The sequence below is a fragment of the Pleurodeles waltl genome, chromosome 5, assembly GCF_031143425.1.
Source record: "Pleurodeles waltl isolate 20211129_DDA chromosome 5, aPleWal1.hap1.20221129, whole genome shotgun sequence".
Lineage (NCBI taxonomy): Eukaryota > Metazoa > Chordata > Amphibia > Caudata > Salamandridae > Pleurodeles > Pleurodeles waltl.
The window spans coordinates 1,720,515,406-1,720,535,668 of NC_090444.1; the positions used below are offsets into that span (position 1 = coordinate 1,720,515,406).

The 20,263-nt window shown below is 48.6% G+C and overlaps 1 protein-coding gene across 2 annotated transcripts in view; it reads left to right on the forward strand.

Annotated features, from left to right (window-relative positions):
* RCAN2 (regulator of calcineurin 2) overlaps nucleotides 1–20,263 on the forward strand; it is a 309,461-nt gene that overhangs the window by 103,530 nt on the left and 185,668 nt on the right. The window contains exon 1 of one of the 2 annotated variants that reach the window (XM_069236089.1): nucleotides 9,613–10,858. The exons of the other annotated variant lie outside the window; for it this stretch is intronic. Within the exon in view, the coding sequence (XP_069092190.1) occupies nucleotides 10,772–10,858 (87 nt within the window). The 5' untranslated portion in view covers nucleotides 9,613–10,771. Of the gene's footprint in view, nucleotides 1–9,612; nucleotides 10,859–20,263 lie in introns of those variants that run through there. 2 annotated transcript variants of the gene reach the window in all.

Below are 20,263 nucleotides of genomic sequence, written 5' to 3' on the forward strand. Positions count from 1 at the left end.
AACAGTCCTTGCAATAGTGAAAAATTTAATTAGCAGTATTTCACTATCAGGACATGTAAAACACACCAGTACATGTCATAATTTTTAATATTACACCCTACCCATGCAATGAGCCTGCTTTAGGGGTGACTTACATGTAGTAAAAAGGAAAGTTTGGGCCTGGCAAGTGGGTGCACACACAGACAATGCAATGGCAGGTCTGAGACATGTTTGCAGGACTACTCATGTGGGTGGCACAATCAGTGCTGCAGGCCCACTGGTAACATTTAGTTTACAGGCCCTGGGCACACACACTGCACTGCACTAGGGACTTCACTGTAAATCAAATATGCAAATCATGGATAAACCAATCACCAATACAATTGAGACAGAGAGTAAATGCACTTTAGCACTGGTTAGCAGTGGTAAAGTGCCCAGAGTCCAAAAACCAACACAACAGATCAGAAAAAATAGGAGAAAGAAGGCTAAATTTTGGGGATAACCCTTCAAAAAGGGCCAGGTCCAACATGTATGTTGAGCTACCTTAATTAAGAACATTTGCTTAGTAATGCCAAGCATGAGAGTGAGGCTAAATATGTCATGGGCGAAAAGCCTATGTTTAACATGGGTAAACAAGATGACAACCACAATGCACCATGGCATTGGCTTCTACAGTAATTTTAGGGAAAGTATGTGTGTTTTTTCAATCCATCCCTTTTGCACCCAATGGTGAAAGGCATTAATCAAATGTATTGACATCAGTCTACTAACTTCATGGTTCATTTCATCATCAAGGTATTTTTCAATATCAAATTCAAAATTACTGTCTGTACTATTATCATCTTCTAGGATAATCAAATCAAATCAGGGTTTATAGAGCCCAACTACTCACCCGTAAGGGTCTCAAGGCGCTAAGGGCGGTTGGCCTCTGAGCTTCAGTTGAAGAGCCAGGTTTTAAGGTCCTTCCTGAATTGAGGTAGCAATGGTGACTGCCTGAGGGCAGGGTGTTACAGCTCCTTGCCGAGCGGAAGGTGAACGATCTTCCACCTGCTGAGGTCTTCCGTATACAGGGTATAGTGGCTAGTGCTTGTTGAGTGGAGCACAGAGGTCTGGTGGAGAAGTAGAAGGAGATGCGGTAGTTATGGTAGGTGGGTCTTAGGACGTGGAGGGCCTTGTATGCGCGGATGAGGAGTTTGAAATTAATTCTTTTCTCTATAGTAAGCCAGTGGAGGTCTCTTAGGTGACTGGAGATGTGTTTGCAGCGGGTAATGTCCAGGATGAGTCTGGCAGAGGCACTTTGGATGTGCTGTATTTTCTTCAGGTTTTTCTGGGTGGTGCCATAGTCAAGTCTGCGGGTAACCAAGGCATGGGTTATGGTTTTGCAGCAGTCCTTTGGGATCCATTTGTAGATCTTCTGTAGAGGTCAGAGTGTGTGAAAGCAGGAGGATGCAACAGAGTTGACTTGGCAGGTCATGGTGAGCAATGAGTCCAGGATGAAGCCAAGGTTACATGAGTGGTTTGTTGGGGTGGGGGTGGTGTTGAGTTTGGATGGCCACCAGGAGTCATCCTAGGTTGATGTGTATGGTCCCAGGATGAGAATCTCAGTCTTGTCAGAGTTGAGCTTGAGGTAGCTGTCCTTCATCCAGGCGATGACGGCTTCCATCCTGTTGTGGAAATTCTTCTTGGCAGTAGTGGGGTTATTGATCAATGAGATGATCAGCTGGGTATCGTCAGTGTAGGAGAGGATGTTCAGCCCATGGTTCCAGATGATGGAAGCGAGTGGGCCATGTAGATGTTGAAGAGTGTGAGGCTCAGGGAGGAACCTTGTGGAACTCCACAGCTAATCTCCATAGGTTCTGACAGGTAAGGCGGGAGTCTGACTCTCTGTGTTCTACCATACAGAAAGGAGCGTATCCATTGTAGGGGCTTTCCGCGGATGCCAGCTGCGTGGAGTCTGGAGCAGAGGGTGAGGCGCGAGACCGTGTCAAAAGCGGCCGATAGGTCCAGTAGGATGAGAGCTGCTGTATGGTCGTGGTCGAAGAGCAAGCGGATGTCATCTGTGGCAGCGGGGAGGGTGCAACCTGATTGGGAGGTGTCCAGGATGTTGTTGTCCTAGATGTGTTTACAGAGCTGAGAGTTGATGGCCTTTTGATGACCTTGGCTGGGAAAGGCAGCAGAGAGATGGGGGCCGTAATTCCTGAGGTCCAGGGGGTTGGCTGATGGGTTTCTTCAGGAGCAGGCAGATCTCAGCATGCTTCCAGTCCTCTGGAAAAGTGGCTGTCTCTATGGAACAGTTGAGGGTGTGGCAGAGCTCGATGCAATGGAGGTGTTTGCTTTATTGAAAATGTGGTGAGCAAGGGGTCCGTAGGGGCTCCGGAGTGGATGCTGCTCATGATAGTGCAGGTCTTGTCTGTGGTGAGGGTGGTCCAACGGTGCAGGATCTGTGATGGTTCGTGAGTCAGAGCTGGGGGGTAGTTGGAGGGCTCGGATGGTCTTGGGATCCGAAGCTGTTGTATATTTCTTTGATTTTCCAGAGTAAGAAGTTGGCTAGTCTGTCCCAGAGGTCTTGAGATTGAGGGATGCTTGCCGTTTCCGTTTGGGGTTTGGCAGACTATTTGACCCCAGTGAAGAGCCCTTTGGTGTTGTGAGCGGTGGCGCTGATACGGTCCTGCAGGGTGGCTTTTCTGGTGACTCTGATGAGGTGGTGATGGAATTTGGTGGCAGCTTTGAAGGTCTCAAAGTCTTCCGGGGATTTGCTGCTCCTCCATCTTTTCTCTAACCAACTGCAGGTGCGCCTGGAGTACTGGAGTGTAGGGGAGAACCAGATGGCCTTCTTGAGGTAGTGTTTAGCTGAGGTCTTATGGAGAGGTGCTAGGGTGTTGGCGCATTCAGAGATCCATTGGTCGAAGTTCTGTGCTGAGATGTTGGCGTCTGCGGTGAGGGGTGGGAGAGACTTGCTGAGGGTGTTGGAGAGCTGTTCCTCAGTGATCTAGTTCCATTTTCAGCTTGTGGCGTGGAGTGTGCAGAGGCGGATGGTCGGTGAGGTGATGGTGAAATGGATGCAGTGGTGGTGAGTCCACTGAAGCATGAGTTGTTGTTGATGGTGAAGTTGCTGATGGAAAAGATTGTGTTGAGTGTGTGTCTAAATTGCTTTAGTCCCATTGTGGCAAGATTGTCGAGAAGGGAAGCGGTGTTGGTGTCATTCCCACGGTCAATGTGGTAGTTGAGATCACTGAGGAGGAAGTAGTTCGAGGAGGCGAGAGCGTGAGTAGAAATGATGTTGAGGATGGAGTCGCTGAAGGCTGGTCGGGGTCCAGGTGGCCTGTGGATGAGGGTGCCGGGGAAGGTTGACTTGAGGGTGGCGTGTATCTGGAAATGAAGGTGCTCCATGAGGAGGGAGTGTTTTTTCACGTTGGTTGTCAGGCAGAGTGAGGATTTGTGTACGATGGGCAGGCCGCCGCCTGGGTGGAAAGGCTGGTCTTTGCAGAGCAGTTTGTAGTTGCTGGGAATGGAGAAGGTGCTGTTGGGTGCAGATGCTGTGTTTGTCCATGTTTCAGTGAGAAAGGTGATGTCCAGGTGGGTGCAGTCTAGTAGGTCCCAGCATTCTATTGTGTGTTTGTGGAGGGAGGAAATGTTGAGGAGGATGCAGCAGGGTCTGGTGCTTGGTGGTGGGGGGTGGCAGTAGAGGCAGGAGAATGGTCTCGGGTGTCTCTGGGTGATGCAAGATGGCAGGCGATGGAGCATCCTGTGCTCGGCACTTGGAGGTTCTCCACGATGTGGTGATAGAAGATCGGTGGACCAGGGTTTGTGGAGCTGGGCGCAGTCCAGGTGCGGACAGGCGCAGGCTGCCTTGACTTTGGGGCGCCGCAGCAGTGGCAGTGAATGGAACGCAGGAAACGCGGGGAGAGTGAAAGGTTAAAGGAAAGAGACAAGAAAGAAAGAAAGGACAAGATAAAGATGACAGAAAAATAAGCAAGAGTAAAAAGAGACAGCAAGATACTCACATACATATAGCCACTAGGCCACCAGATATGGGGTGCAGGCGGGAGCCTGAGGTTGGAGGTGGGCCTCGAAGTGAGGTTTAGCAAGGCTCTCAGTTCGAAATGCAGCAGAGGCAGCAGGAGCAGCAGCACGTGGAGCTGTGCAGAGGAGAGCGAGCAGACGCTGACCAGGAGGTCAGAGGAGTCACCCTCTCAGTGCGCAACAGCCGCCATTAAGAAGGGGAGGGAGGTGTGGGGAGACTGTTCAGCTGGGAGGTAGGAGGGCAGGAAAACAATTTGCGGGTGTGGCCGCAGGAGCAGCAGCAGTGTGGAATGGAACGCGGGAAAAGCAGGGAAAGTGAAAGGCTGAGACAAAGAGAAGAAAAAAAGAAAATTAAAATAAAGATGACAGAAAAATAAGCAAAAGTAAAGAGACAGCAAGATACTTACAAGCAGATGGCCACTTGGCCACCAGGGATGAGGCGCAGACGAGAGCCAGCGGGTGGAGGTGGGCCTCGAACTGAGAGTCAGTTAGAAACACAGCAGAGGCAGCAGCAACAACAGGTGGAGCTGCGTAGAGGAGAGTGAGTAGACGCTGACCAGTAGGGGATAATGAGAGTTAAGGAAAGGGCTGATCAATTATTATTGGTGAAATGGTGAGTAGCCCACATGCAGACTCATTTGAAAATATATTAAAAAATAAGAAGAATGAAAATGACAAGTACTGTTTCTATAATCTTCATACCCTACAGATCAAAAACGCTAAACCTTTCTCTATCAAAGTTTAAATCCATTATTAATCTTTTGCAATTCCTTTACACTAGCTCTAATGTGATCCACCTGTTTTGGAACACTGAGGGAGACAGGGTATGTAAGAGCAACATTCTGCATCTACAGTGGTGTACACTACACCCTTGGCAGCCAGGACAAAATCCAGGGTCATACAGTTTTGCAGGATAAAAGCTCTTTGGCTTCTAGCTGATCAGAGATGAGCCCTAAGGTGATAGCTGTTGCCTCTGCTACCTCCTCAACTTTGTAGCAACAGTCTTTACTTCACGGATAGTGATTCTTAGCTGATATATGGCAAACAGCATGGCAGGAGTAGTAGGGCCACCCAAGTTGTCAGAGGTAAAAGTCTACAATTGACACAGTTGGTGCCCATTAACCCCTGATTTCCCTGTGACCCACCAATGAGGTTCCTTCACTGGCCCAGGAAGATCAGACTGCTAAGGTTTAAGTGGAGGAAATGGACATGCTCAGGCCACTCTGTGGAATTTCCTGCATTGAACACTCTCAAAAACTAACTCAGGAAGCAAGTAAGAAATTTAGCGGATATGGCTAGAAATTCCAAATACATGTGCCTAATTGCGCTCATGGAAAGACATAGGGCATAATTAACTAAAAAGTGGTGCAGCGCGGTGCTGTGCCAAAATTGGCAGCGAAGTGCTGCGTCACTTTAGAAACGCAGGGATGCGCCAGATTTATTAGAATACGGCGCACCCCTGCGTTTCCCCCTGCACTGGTGCTAACTTTAGCTGCCAGCACCAACGCAGCGATCCGTGCACCGTTGTGCAAGGATGTCTGCATTGAGGGGTTTGATTGTTTATGTGCGGGAAGCAGTCCCTTCCTGCGCATAAACAATCACTAGTGGCGATTTGGCACTTCTGTGTGTACAAGTGCCAAAACGTTATTTTGAAAGATTGTTTATGTGCAAGAAGGAACACTTTCCCACACATAATCATTTTCTGGTATTTTGCTCTTTCTATGCATGCTGCAGAGTGCAGCGCACATAGAAAAAGCAAAAAACGAGGAGGAATAAAAGTATTCCTTCTCGTTGCGCCTTTCTAATGCCACCCCTGAGATTTTGCCGCTGCCTCAAGTTTACGAAAATACATCAATCTGGGGCAGCGTGAAAATGCAATGGGTGTTGCTGTGGCACGCGCACAGCAACACCCACTGCACGCTCATTCCACGCAAAGTGCTGCGTGTGAAGGGGCCGTATATACTAGGTGGCGTTAAGCTAGGGGCTCATAAAAATGCCCCATAATGTGTGCAGTACAGCGGTCATTTAAGGACAGTGTTCAAGTCTACAACCACAAAAAGAAGTGTACCACACACCTCCTGCCAAAAATCACTCACACAAATCAAGTCATCAAGAAAGAGTTGTCACTACCAAGAGAGAAGTCAGAAGGGACAAAGGATGGCATGGTGTACTCTAGGACAAGCAGTATGCTGATCAAGGACAAAATTACATAACTGAGCTCGAGCTCCCCATACTAATCTGAAGAGTCAGGACTCCATTGCTAGTCAAGAGTGGAGCCAACCTATGCTTGAAAATTTATGCTGAAAATTGCTAAGCTGTCGGAGGACACAAAACCTGAACCTTTTAATGTCAGAATATTTCCATATGACTCATGGACACCGCTCCCCTGCGAAGGCTATTTCTGCACTTCCCTTCTACATGTGGCCAAGAAGGTGATTTGATACCTAAGTGATTTAGCCTCCTATGGAAACAGAATCCCTGCTGAGCCTACCGTCCACAGTGAAACTTGCCAGTTCATTGCCACAAAGTCAGAATTCCTGATATCACTATGTCACATCCAAAACCTTTTATTTGGTCATTGAAAGTCAGGGGAATCAAGTTCCCTACTAATGAATCTGTGAGGTCCTTCAAAGGCGTTCCCTTCAACATTCTGAAGTAGGAAGCACCCCGGACAAGATCTTGCCGAGTGTGTGGTAGGGGCAAGGCCCTGTGTCTCTGATGTTCCTATGTCAAAGGAGTAGCACAGTGGCTAGAGTCACCCCTGCATGGGTATGTGACAGCCTTGAGATATAAGAGATCATCATCAGACTTCCCACCTTCAAGACAGTGCAGCAGCTCAACAGAGGAAAGCCTTCTCCAAACTGGAGTTGAACACAGAATATCACAGAACTGCAAGACTAATCCTACATCATTACGTTTGCCATTCACTTGGGCCTATTTCAGTACAAATGATTCATCTTGGTGTCTTGTCAGCAGCTTACGTTTTTCAGGAGGAAATATGAGGGAATTCAAGGTGTTCGCGACTGCTCACATTACAGTGACAATATTGTGGTGTTTGGCAGTAACCAGCAAGATAATGCCTTGGTCAAGGTTTGTGATGCTTTTGTCGACACGAACAAAATGAAATGTGACTTTTGCCAACCAGCTTTAAAGGTCTTTGGGCACATACGCTCTTATGAATGCATAAGACATGACCCAGAAACGGTAGAAGTCCTTGCCTCAGCACCTTCCAAAGTGTTTGTACCTTTTTCCCTTCCGAGGTATGGCCAGCCACAGCACTATGATATGTTTAGGACATTGCATACATCAGTACCCCATTAAGAGAAGTAACCAAGAAAAAACAGACATCAACTGGTCACAAAACTATCAAGTAGAGTTTCAAGCCATCAACGTGGCTTATTTTGATCTAGCCTTGCAAACTGAAATTGTCATGGACATCTGGACGTGGTGCCATCCTATCCCAGAGAACCTGACACTAGGGTATAGATAAGGGTCCCTGCTCACACCATTCACAGTTGGATGAAACTGGATATGACATGCCCGCTAACAGAGGTAGTCTGGCAGTGGTCTGGTCTTGCAAACTTCACCTCTATTTCTGTATGGAACGGCTGTCACCAGTTATACCACCATTTTGATAACTAAGATGCCACCGTGCATTGAGCACTGTGGTGAGGCTGATCTCTGTGTTAAAACTGATCAAATCACAGTGATGAAGGGACCTTGATCATGTCAAAAGAGCTCACTGACCCTCCAGCCTCAGAGAACTGAAAGATGTCCACCATGCCCTTGGTGAATTGGCTCCTCATTGCAAAGGTCTGCTCTTGCGTGCCACTCGAATGATCATTACACAGACATGGTGGAGACACATAGTAGACTTGACTTGTGAAGGTCATGAGGGCATTGTGACCACATAAAGACTGCTGCTAAAGAATGTGTTGCAGAGGTGGGGTGAGTTGTAAAGATGTTTCCCACATGTCAAAGTCTTCCAATGATTTGGAAAAGGCAATCGCTGTAGGCTTCCCCAAATGTTGACCTGGCATGAAAGCCTGTGAGATGGTAATCGATTTTTTCAGCCTTATTGCCACTGGACTCTCTGGCCCTCTCCCACTGGACAATAGCTACCATTTGTAATGGATGAGTATTCCAGCGTCTCTGAAGTCCTGGCTGCACCACCACAGATGGAGATGTACAAAGCCCATTTTACATTTCTTAATGGTCCAAATCACTATTTTTGGCCGGTAAGAAATGGAAACTGGGATTGTCTTATGTACAAAGCCCTTTAAGGAATCGCCAATTGTTATTTCTGCACTGTAGAAATCGCAATTTAGATTCCCACAATAGGAAATTTCAAATAGTGGTTTCCTATTTGAGATTCCTATTCTGATGTACCATGCATTTCCTTAATGCGACTTGGGCATTTAGGAGATGCAATTACCATCGACTTGAAGTTGATGGTAAAAAGGTGCAATTTAAATAACCATTTGCAATGTAATGGGTCTCGCATTTGCTCGACTAAGAGCTATTAGCGTTGTAAAGTCCTAACCGGACTTTTATTGCCTCATGAAATGAATATGATAAGTAATACAGTTTTACATAAATGAGCAGATTTAAAGCACCACGCCATGAGCGTGAAGGAGCACACAAAATGAAACAGAAGTTCGCTCGCAGTCAAACGAATCAGCAAATGCGCAGGGAGACCGCGCTGTGTAGGAAAGAAAAAAAAAGTAGTCCAGAAACCATGGAGCCAGGTATGTTGACAGTAGTTGCCCGGTGCGCTCGAAGAGGTCTAACCACCTGGAAAAGGCATGACGTATGCATGCTTTCACAAATAATATCAAACGATTTTTAAAAGGCAAGCCCACAAACCAAAGGAACTGATGGGTGTGCGTGGTTAAAAGCCCACAGAGAGATTACAGAAGGCCAGAGTGCTTGTGCGCTCTGCCCCAAAAAAGCACCCCAAAGTGCTTTTTTAAATTGCAATAGAGCACACATATGCCTCATGGGCATATGTGTGCTCTACAGGTGCACAACGGGAGCCTTTTGCCCATCTTTGGTTTTGCATTTCCTACATTGCGATTTCTTAATAGAAAATCGCTACTTGAGAAATGCAAATCTGGCCCATTGGCTCAAATGCCATGGGATTTCTTAAAAGCTATTTTCTAATAACAATTGCAATTATAAAATCGGCATCTTTGTACATTGCATTTTTTAAATAGCGATTTCTATGAAGTCGCTATTTAAGAAATGCAAAGTTGAATTTTCGTACATCTGGCCCATAGTCATTCCTGCAGAGTTTTTCTGAAAGTGTAGACTACAGATGTGCTAACAACAGGATGCAGTAGGAAGCAAATCTAACTGGTCATCTAAAATGTCCACAGGGTCTGCTGGCCGCCTCATCACGAGAACCGCCTGGGTTACAATCTCGGCTTCTCCACTTGACTGCTGTGTGTTATCCTTGGCACAAACATACTTATTTTCCCACATCTCGGCTCTCGTATAGGTAAATTGGCTGAATACGTAGCATTAGGCACCATATCAAGAAAAAAATGCCATCTTCACATTATGTTTAGCTGAACGAGCTCACAATTATACATCCTAACTGTTACCAGAAGAGACCTGGTGCCAGCGGGACCTGTGTACAGCGAGAGGCTGCATTTCAGCAGCCGGTGCGTGTGCCAGGCCCGCGGGGCGCGGGGAGGCATCGATTCGCTCCCAGTTCAAATTTAGCTCATAATCATGTTCCGCCGCAGCGCCCGGAGATAAAGGGCTGGGGAAATGGATTTGGCGTCCGCAGGGCCCCGCTGTCGTCACTGGCAGTGTGTACCGCGGGGGACGGCCCGGCGCCGTCACCGTGCGAGGCTGCTGGCGGGAGAGGGGGCTCTGCGGGCGGCCGGGTGCGTCTGAAGTTACCGCACTCTGCTCTACCTACGCACAGCGACCTCACCGCACGGTGAAGTGAATGCACAGCACTGGCCGCGCGGGGGTCTGAAGCCACCGCAGGCTGTCTCCGCACACTGCTCCACGCACCGCTCTGATGTTACCGCACTCCGACCGCCACGCACCGATCTGATGTTACCGCACACCGACCTCCACGCACCGGTCTGATGTTACCGCACTCCGACCGCCACGCACCGGTCTGATGTTACCGCACACCGACCTCCACGCACCGGTCTGATGTTACCGCACTCCGACCGCCACGCACCGGTCTGATGTTACCGCACACCGACCTCTACGCACCGGTCTGATGTTACCGCACTCCGACCGCCACGCACCGGTCTGATGTTACCGCACTCCGACCGCCACGCACCGGTCTGATGTTACCGCACACCGACCTCTACGCACCGGTCTGATGTTACCGCACACCGACCTCCACGCACAGGTCTGAATTTGCGGCAAGGACACTGACCTCCACGCACAGAAGGGGGACTGTGCTGCCGGTCAGGGCAGTGTGCTCAGGTTGCGATTGAAATTACCGCAGAGCGATCTCCGTACTCCGAGGGGAGCTGTGCAGCCTGCCAGAGCCGTGTGTATGCGGGCTGCATCTTAACTTGTCGCACGCAGACCTCCACGCTGCGGTCTGTAGTTACCGCCGTCTGGAGTTACCGCACACAGACCACCACAGGAGGGGGCTGTGCAGCCGGCCAGGACTGGACGTGAGCGGCCCGCGTCCGAAGTTACCGCACAGCGACCTCCACGCCCCCGGGGCGGCTGTGACTGAGCAGGTTCCGTCCGAGGTTACCCCACTTCGACCTCCGCATAGAGGGGAGGGATGCCCGCCCGCACCATGGACTTTGACGCCCGCACCCTGGTGGCCTGCGCGACGGACGCCGAGGTCTTCACAGTGCCCGAGGTCCAGGTAGGATGTGGGTCTGAGACAGCCGCTCATTGGCCCCACCTCACCCAGGAGAGTGGTTGCAGCGAGGAGTCTGTCTCTTTGCGAGGGCTGTTCGGGGGTCTACTGTCCTGCTAGGCGCACTTCAGTCTTAAGAGACCTCCAGCTGTTCCGTGTCAGGTGGAAGTGTCTCACCAACTTTATACAGGGATCTATAGTTGTCCTCTGGTCGGCGTGTCTCCTGTTCTCTATGTGGAGGTCTCAGGCTGTCTCAAGTCATGTGTGCGTGTCTCATTAAGTCTATCCTGGGCTCTAGCCCTCCTCCTGCCGGTGTGTCTTCCATATTCCGATCAGAGACGTCAATTGTCCTATGTCCAGTGGGGTGTCTCACTGGATCTCTTCTGAGTACCCTCCTCCATTATAAGGTGCGAGTGTCTCATTCGGTATGCTCAAATATCTGTTACAGGTCAGACGTGACTGTCTCACACTATATATTCAGAGCTTTTTATCTGCCTCTCCCAGTCTTTTCTTAGGCATGGTCTCGCGGTATCTATTCGGAGCTCTCTAGATAACCCCTGTAAGGTGTGAGGCGTCTCATTCTCAGTCTATCTCACTCATTCTCAGTCTTTCTAGCAAGTCCATGTTGGGATTGATTGCCTTACTGTCTCTGTCCAGCTCCCTAGTGGTTCCAAGCCAAGTGAGTGTCTCACGTACTACATACAGAGCTATTTGGTTTTCCTATGCCAGTTGAAAATGTCTCATTTAGTCTGTTCAGCGCTCTTTAGTGGCCCTGTGTCAGGTACGAGTGTCTGATGTGGAGGTCTCTAGCAGATTCGTTTCAGATATCTCTCATCTACTGTATTAATTCACCTTTCGGCGTCGCATGACACTCATGCTTTGCTCAAGCAGTATCTTTAGTTCGTGCGTTTCATCAGAGCGCTCTAGATGCCACATACCAGGCGTGAGAGTCTCACCGGGTTTATTCAGTGTTCCCGGTCTGTCCCGCGTCTGGTGCGACTAGTTACTGGTCTCTTCAGAGCTGCTGTGAAGCATTCCCTTACCAGGTGTGTCTCGCGTAGTCTGTCAGTTGCTCTGTAGATGTCTCGTGACGTAGCTGAGTATCAGTCTATTGCGGCCTCGATTTACATCAGATGGGAGTGTCTCACCTGATCAGTTCACTGCTGTATGAGTGCCCCAAATCATGCCTGTCTGTTTCCCTTAATTCCGGCCTCTACTTTCATCAGGTGTGAGTATCTCACCGTCTCTGTCCGTGGCTCTAAAGATGTCTCAAGCCATGTCCGAGTGTCTCAGTCTGTTGCGGCCTCTACTCACGCCAGATGGGAGTGTATCACCTGGTCTGTTTACTGCTCTTTATTTGTCCCATAACATCTCTGTCTGTCTCTATTCCGGAATCACTTGTTATGATGGCGGATGTGAGCGTCTCACGTGGTCTGTTTAGTTCTCGCTAGCTGTCCCGTGCCATGTCTGGTGTATTCCGTTCTCTTTAGGTACGTCAGGTGTGTGTCTCACTTCATCTGTTCATTGCTCTCTAGAAGTCCCATGCCATGTCTGGGTGCCTCAGTCTGTTCCTGCTTCTCCACCTACATCAGGTGTGAGTGTCCCACCTGGACTGTCCATGGCTCCCAGCCTAGTCAGGCCTCTGCATCTCATGTCAGGTGCAGGTGTCTCACCTGATCTGTCCTTTGCTCTCCAGAGGTCCCATGCCAGGCCTGCGTGTCTCAGCCTACCCAGGCCTCTGCATCTCATGTCAGGTGCAGGTGTCTCACCTGATCTGTCCTTTGCTCTCCAGAGGTCCCATGCCAGGCCTGAGTGTCTCAGCCTAGCCAGGCCTCTGCATCTCATGTCAGGTGCAGGTGTCTCACCTGATCTGTCCTTTGCTCTCCAGAGGTCCCATGCCAGGCCTGAGTGTCTCAGCCTAGCCAGGCCTCTGCATCTCATGTCAGATGCAGGTGTCTCACCTGATCTGTCCTTTGCTCTCCAGAGGTCCCATGCCAGGCCTGCGTGTCTCAGCCTAGCCAGGCCTCTGCATCTCATGTCAGGTGTCTCACCTGATCTGTCCTTTGCTCTCCAGAGGTCCCATGCCAGGCCTGAGTGTCTCAGCCTAGCCAGGCCTCTGCATCCCATGTCAGGTGCAGGTGTCTCACCTGATCTGTCCTTTGCTCTCCAGAGGTCCCATGCCAGGCCTGCGTGTCTCAGCCTAGCCAGGCCTCTGCATCTCATGTCAGATGCAGGGGTCTCACCTGGTGCGTCCTTTGGTCTCCAGAGGTCCCATGCCATGCCTGCGTGTCTCAGCCTAGCCAGGCCTCTGCATCTGTCAGGTGCAGGTGCCTCACCTGATCTGTCCATTGCTCTCTAGAGGTCCCATGCCATGTCTGAATATCTCAGTCTGTCCCACCTCTCCACCTACGTCAGGTGCGAGTGTCTCACCTGATCTTTCTATTGCTCTCGAGGTCCCATGTCATGCCCGAGTGTCTCAGCCCAGTCAGGTCTCTGCAGTAATCTCATGGTAGGTGCAAGTGTCTCAGCAGATCTGTCCATTGCTCTATAGAAGTCTCATGCCATGTCTGTCTCAGTCTATTCCAGTCTCTCTACTTACGTCAGATAGGAGTGTCTCACCAGATGTGTTCACTGCACTGGGTGTCACGTGCCATGTCTGAGCATCAGTCTATTCAGGCCTAAGTACTTTTCTGGTGTCAGTTGCGAGTGTCTCGTCTAGTCTGTCCATTTTTGTATAGATGTCTCATACTATATCTGAATGTTTCAGACTATTTAGGCCTGTCTAGTCATAATGCCAGATGTGACTGTCTCATTTGGTCTAATCGTTGCTCTCAGGTTTCACCATATCATATATGAGAATAGATTTTCTCGTTGGGAGTGAGAATCTGAGACCCCTGAAAGCACTCACACATAACCCGGGATAACGTGAGGCTTCTTGTATTCCAGTCAGTGCTGGTAGTTCAGTGGCACGTGTAACGGGGCAGAAGGTACATTCACAGCTCTGAAAATCAGCTCTGAAAAACTGGCATGCTGGGAGCTCCTTTAAAAACAATTATGTGAGTCGGGCATTAATTGCTGGTAAAGGCCTTCTGCTCCAACATTCCAATGCGCGTCTTTTAGTTTATCTCTGTTTATATTCGAACATGGCCTCACAGCATTACATGTCTTTTGCCTCGGGCTATACCAGCTCTTAAAGCCCAAGCGTGGCTTATAACTCTGTCTTGGGGCTTGTAACAACCGTTATAGCCCTGGCAGCAGGCGATCATGCTTAATTGTTATTTTTCAGCGGTGGCTGAGACATACAATAGAAGCTTCCAAAAACACTCGCAATGCCTCCGTGGCCTTAAGCTTCGTCTGCGAGGAAAACCAGTCTGGCCCAGGTTGGACCTTGCATCCCAGACACTGCACCGGAGCTCTCTGCTGCTGCGCGGCATTTGTCTACGTCCAAACATTTAAGCTCTAGGTGATCGATGGCTGCTTGCTGTCCAAATCTTGATTCCGTCAGTCCTGCTGTACACCGAACGAGATTAACCCCGACAGATCATTAATAGGGATAGGAGGGGGTATCTGAATCGCGCAATGACCTAATAACGCGCTTTTTCCACATTGGAAAGATGAGATGCTGAGTTGGTTCCCTCTTGTGTTCAATGTATCCGCCGATTCATGCATTAGCCCACTGAGCTGCGGCGCTGGCCCAGGAGTGGGGTTTGGCTGAATGGAGCCAGGTTTCCTAGAAAGTGCGCCGGTAGCTCCCCCTCGCGGCTCTCTGCAGAGCCGCAGCCTGACCCTGCTTTCTATTAAAACTGTGAGGAATCAGTGCGGTGCTTTCCAGCTATGCGCCGCCATCAGTCCTCGTTCATGCCAGGCAGGCGCCTCACCGAGCCCAGCTCAGAGAACAGCACCGGTATCATTCCCCACCCGTCTAATAGCCCCCGCCCCGTACCGACCCTGGGGTTGCACAGCTAGAACCTACTAGCAGGAAACATCCTGGAAAAAATGTTCAAATCAGCCCCTTCACTTCCCCTTGTCTCTAACTCTCTCCTTCGACCTATCCATTGGGCAAAATAGTGCAGATAAACTTCCGACTTTCACAGTGTGTGAAAAGGCTGCTTTATTGAAACTGGTGTGCACCAGTGCTTAATTTGTGCTTGTTGTTTCCGGTGCTGAGCACCCGCACTTATTTTTGAGGGCCGGGGCTTATTCTTCTGCTTCAGGCATTTGCTGCGAGCAAAAGATACATATGGGAAAGACGGAGGAAGAGAAACACTAAAAAGTGTCACAATGGGAGAAAGCAGAAAACTGCAAGAGTGAGCTGAAGGGGTAGGGAGTGGCTTTATATGGATGGAAGAGGCCCGAGATGGCTCCAGGATTACGCCACCTCAGTATTCCGTGTTCAAACATTTAATTGCGGCAGCCGCATGTTTAAGAGGAGGGCTTTAGGCACCAGCACCTTTTTATTTACAAATTAAGCACTGGTGTGCATCACAAGGAACAACCTGGCCTAAAGCCTTACAAAACTAAAACATCACTATACATATTTCCCTTAAAGCCTACCCCTTCCCCCACACCTAAAGATCCACCCTCCCCTCAAACTTTCAAGCCACTGTATACACCACGACCTACTGCACTCCAAAACTCGCAACACTTGAACTTCCCCTCCCTTTACCCTTGAACATGTGAAGTGTTTCCTGTGAGGAAACTTAATACTCTGCTGTGTCTGATGTGGACTTGCCCAGCCCCTCCCTTCCAGTCTGTTTCCCCATGTCAAACCGCAATACCCTTCTGTAAAGCCCTGCACCTTGTGAGCCACCGCCACCAGGAAAAGGCAGTAACTTCCTTTTTCTGTGCCCCCCCATATCGTGGTCCTCTCTCTCCTACATTCGCAATGTCCACATCAAAAACTCCCTGATCTTCAAAAGATACAACCTCATCCCAAATCAAGAGCGATGAACACTGTCACTCCATATAAACTCCTTTGCCTCATAACATAAGTCCGGGCGAACCACCTGACCTACCCCCGTATCCCTATGAAAACACCTCATCTCTCTAATGATCTGGGAACAAATTCAGTCCAACAAATGAAACAACCTGTCCACTGACCTTTGATCTCCCTCAGATCATGCTTCATGGTACGCAAAAGAGATAAACCTTTTTCCACACGGATCATTCCCTCCTAGGTGTACTAATAAAATGCCTGGACAAGCCACCCCAACGCCAAACACTCAGTAAAGGTAACAGTTCCCTTCACTTCATTACACCTTTTCCAGTGCTCCCCTCCAAACCCAAGTTGTGACCACTGCTGGAATTCCCTGCCTCTTTCGCTGCCTATTTAATGAATGAATGTCCAACAATCCAGATCATCATGCCAGGAGACAGCGTTCCTGGCACCGAACCTGGAAAAGAAACTGCAGTTAAAATGAGACACATATTAGTTCTTTGCTGTAGCCTGCCCCTTGGACCTGACATAACGCTGAAAACACTCAGAAGACCCCCTGCCCAATCTCATTATCCTCTCCCTGGACCAATCCCTCTCCCCTTACTCAGTGGCTGCTCCAATGTGAAATGAATGCATGCCATAGGTTTTACCCGGTAGACCCAAGCTCGACAGAGCTTTTTGCAAACACCCCAGTAATTTACAGGGTGTAACACCCTCACCATTGCTATGTCGGAAAACTGGGCCCATGGGCTGAGACATGATGTGCCTTAAACGTCTCCTCCACACCTGTACTGGCAGCAAAACCATTGCTCCTCAATACCTTTGATCTGTTGTGGAACTGCACGGATAAACTCTGACCCCTTCTGCTTGCATAGTGTGTTTTCCCAATGCAAACCTTAATCCCCCAAGAGCTCTGACATCCTAGAAGCTCCGAAAAACATCCACAACATTAGCTTGGAAAACAATGTGACCTCAAATGATGCTGTACAAATCTTTCTTAACCTGCCCATTACATGCTTACATAGGTGTGAAGGTAAAGGTCTCCTTAGTGACCCAATCTACCTTGTTCTCTCGCCCATCCTTCAAGGATCCTCTTTCCCAGTTCCCCTGCCGAAGGCACATAGACCCAGCACAGCTTCCCCATAAACATGATGCCTGACAGTTTTCCTGCTATGGTTACCCTAGACTGCCCTTTGTCAATCAGCCTCATGATGAACCACACAATGTCTTCCAGCCTCTCCCATATGTGCCTCCGCTTGCTGAAAATCTGCCTCTACTTGTGCATGTCTTCCTCGTGGATGCTGACAGAGACTCTACCACCAGTTGGAGCATCCTTTTTTTCCTATTGTCCAAACTTCTGGTGGCACTGAAGTCTCGATTCCATCCGCCTCTGTGGCAAGTCCATGGAACCTCTCCAACTGTGAACGAGACAAAGCATCCGCAATGTCATTGTACACTCCCGGCATGTCTGGCCTTAACCAAAATGTCATGCCTCTGACATGCCAGATTCAATACGCTCAACAGCTTCAAAACCTGGGGATCTCTGGCAGACTGCCTGTTCAACACCTGTACCACAGCCCCGTTTTCCACTCTAAACAGTACTCGCCTGTGTTGCAACAATGGGTCTCAAATGCACAGCTACCACTAGAGGAAAAAGTTCAAAAAAGGCAATGCTCCTACCGGTTATATGTCAGAACCACAGGTGCCTAAACCACCACTGGCTCAACAACGAGGTCGGAATAACAACCTCGCCCTAAACACTAATTCCTTTACCACAAATGCGTTTACAATGATTTTAACATTTTAAACGCATTCCTGGTAAAGGCATTACCAATCAGCATGCACGACCCAGCATGCTTCCACCCCAGCCCCCCACCCCACCCCTTAAACCTAAACCGTGACCCCCCCAAACCCTAAACACCCCCAGCACCCCACCCTACCCCAAAAACAAAAAATACCCGAGTCCCCACCCCGCCCCTAAAACCTAAACCCTGCCCCCCCAAACCCTAATCACCCCCAGCACCCCCAAAACAGCCCCAGTCCCAGCCCAACTTACCTCCTCCTTCACCGCGTCCACTCCGACTCCCTTCTGCACCTAAACCACGCATGTACGTTGTTCAGACATGCGTGATTAAGGTACCAAAACCAGGAAGTCGTGGAAAACGATAGCGTTGTTTCCCTTTCGTTTTTCAGAACCTCGTGGTTCCGGACTTGTTATTCCGGGTGTTTCCCGCTCCTACCTCCACTCTTACACGGAAGTGGCCATTCCTCCGAACACCATCAATCCTGCAAGTAAAGGCAGAAACCAACACCACCCAAGGTGTCTGAAAACATTTGGACATCCCATTCCATCTCCAGTGAGAGGTGTAGGGGAATTCCATTGAAAGAGTCCAAAAAGAGGCGCCACATTCACAAATCCTCTTTCACTCCAGCCAACTACCGAATGTGATGGTGTGGAAAAGATAGCCCTGTGAGAGCTAAACCCAATCGCCTACAAAAAAGTCCTTCCAGCCCTCACTACTGTACAAGCAAAGTTAAGATGTCCCAATAAAATATGTATTTCACTGACTGTGACCTTTTGTTTGGCCAGCATGGTATCAAGCTACAGCTGCATCCCTATTTGTTTGCCCAGGGGAAGGCTGCATGTAACTCAATGCCCAAAAAAGAAATCACTATAATCGGTCCCTCTGTTTTTTCTGGTGCCAAAGGCACCCCCACATTTTCCATGAGCTCCTGAAAACTTACCAGCAGTCTCTTGTAGTCCATGGAGCTGGAGACCGAGGAAACATTTCCAAATTGTGTGTTATCGACCTGTGCCCAGTATGCCATGTACACAACCATTGTAGGAAGAAGGTGAATGTCTCAAACAAAGCACAGGAAGTGGAGCAACCCATAGGCAAGGCCTTATCAATGTACCTCTGTCCCCCAGATTGAATACCCAATAGCTGATAGTCCTTGCGGTGTACCAATAGCAGCCTGAATGCTGACCTAATGTCACACTTTGCCGTAGAGGCACCTCACCCTGCTGTCTCAGCTAGTGACATGGCTACGTCCACTGAAGAATATGATACTGACAAGTCCTCCTTGTTAATGAAATCACTCACCGAAGAGCCCTCTGGCCGAGACAAATGCTGTATCAGCCTATAATGACCAGGCTCTGTCTTTGGCATTACACCTATTGGGGAGACAATCAAATCCTTCATTGGCCAGTCATCGAAAGGTCCTGTCATTCTTGCTTCCCTGAATTCTTTTGCCAGTTTGTCATGTACCACCTGTGGGTGTTCATTCACTGTTTTTAAATTTTCTGCGTACCTTCATACCATGGGATCCTCATAACCCAATCTGAAACCCCATAAAAAAAACTGTAACAATTGCTTTGCAGCTTCTCGCTTAGGGTACAATTGTAATCAATAAGCCTACCGTAGTAAAAGCCTTTTTCTGTAGCCCCTTGTGCACCTCTACCTCACCTAAAATCACCACTTCCTGATGACTGCTGTCACTGGTTTGCGCTGTTTCCTGTCTATGCTCCCTGAGACGTCCTGGAGGACCCATAGCAATATACCATGGCGTGTTTACCTAAGCACTTGGAGCATTCATGTTTCACTCCCTTGTGCATAACATACAGCAATACTGTGGCACTCGTTAATATCACCTCATACTCAAATGTATCTAATGTCGCTGAACTGTCAATTTTTCGGTGGACCGGAATTTGTTTTCAGTAGGTAAATTCTTGCGCGAATGTAACTATAAACTTTACAAGCCGAACGGAGTACGGTGGCTTGTATATGTTACATTTCTGACTCCGTTGGTATGTTTTGTCACATAATTTTATGTATTCTCTGCAAATTATTGTTTAGCATGCAAATTCCATGGAATGGGTGATTTTCATGCGCTATCCTCAATTTGGATTATACAGGTACACAATATACGTGCCCAGTTACTAAACACTTGGTTACATAATGGTGGGGTACTTCAAGGGATTCATATGTTGGGTGTCAGTAAAAGTGGTCATTTTTGTGCACATACTAACAAAATGGTTAAGGGTCTGCAAGATATATTGGAATTTGGTTTGCTTTCTATACAGAGGTCTATTTGGCCATAACCAGTTTTGATTATCACTGGTTCTAGATGATTTATTTATTTTTGATGGCACTGATAACATTTGTTTTAATGAGCTCACAATGGGTATATCTTTATACTAACGGCTTATTACACTTAGGTTTCGGTTAGTTATGGGATAGTAGCCAATGGAGTGGGGCCTTGTTCTCTTTTCTTCTTTTTGTAAACCCCTATTTTTTAAATATAGGGAATTTTAATTATGCAGTGGTTAATGGGGAGTTTTGATTATCTTTATGGCGTTGGTACCTAAGTGGTTTTTTTCACATGACGAAAGCGACTAAAATTTCAGCCCTGATTAAGTCATTTGATAAAACAAGTGTCGCCTGTGAGGTCGTTATGGAAACGATGGACTAATA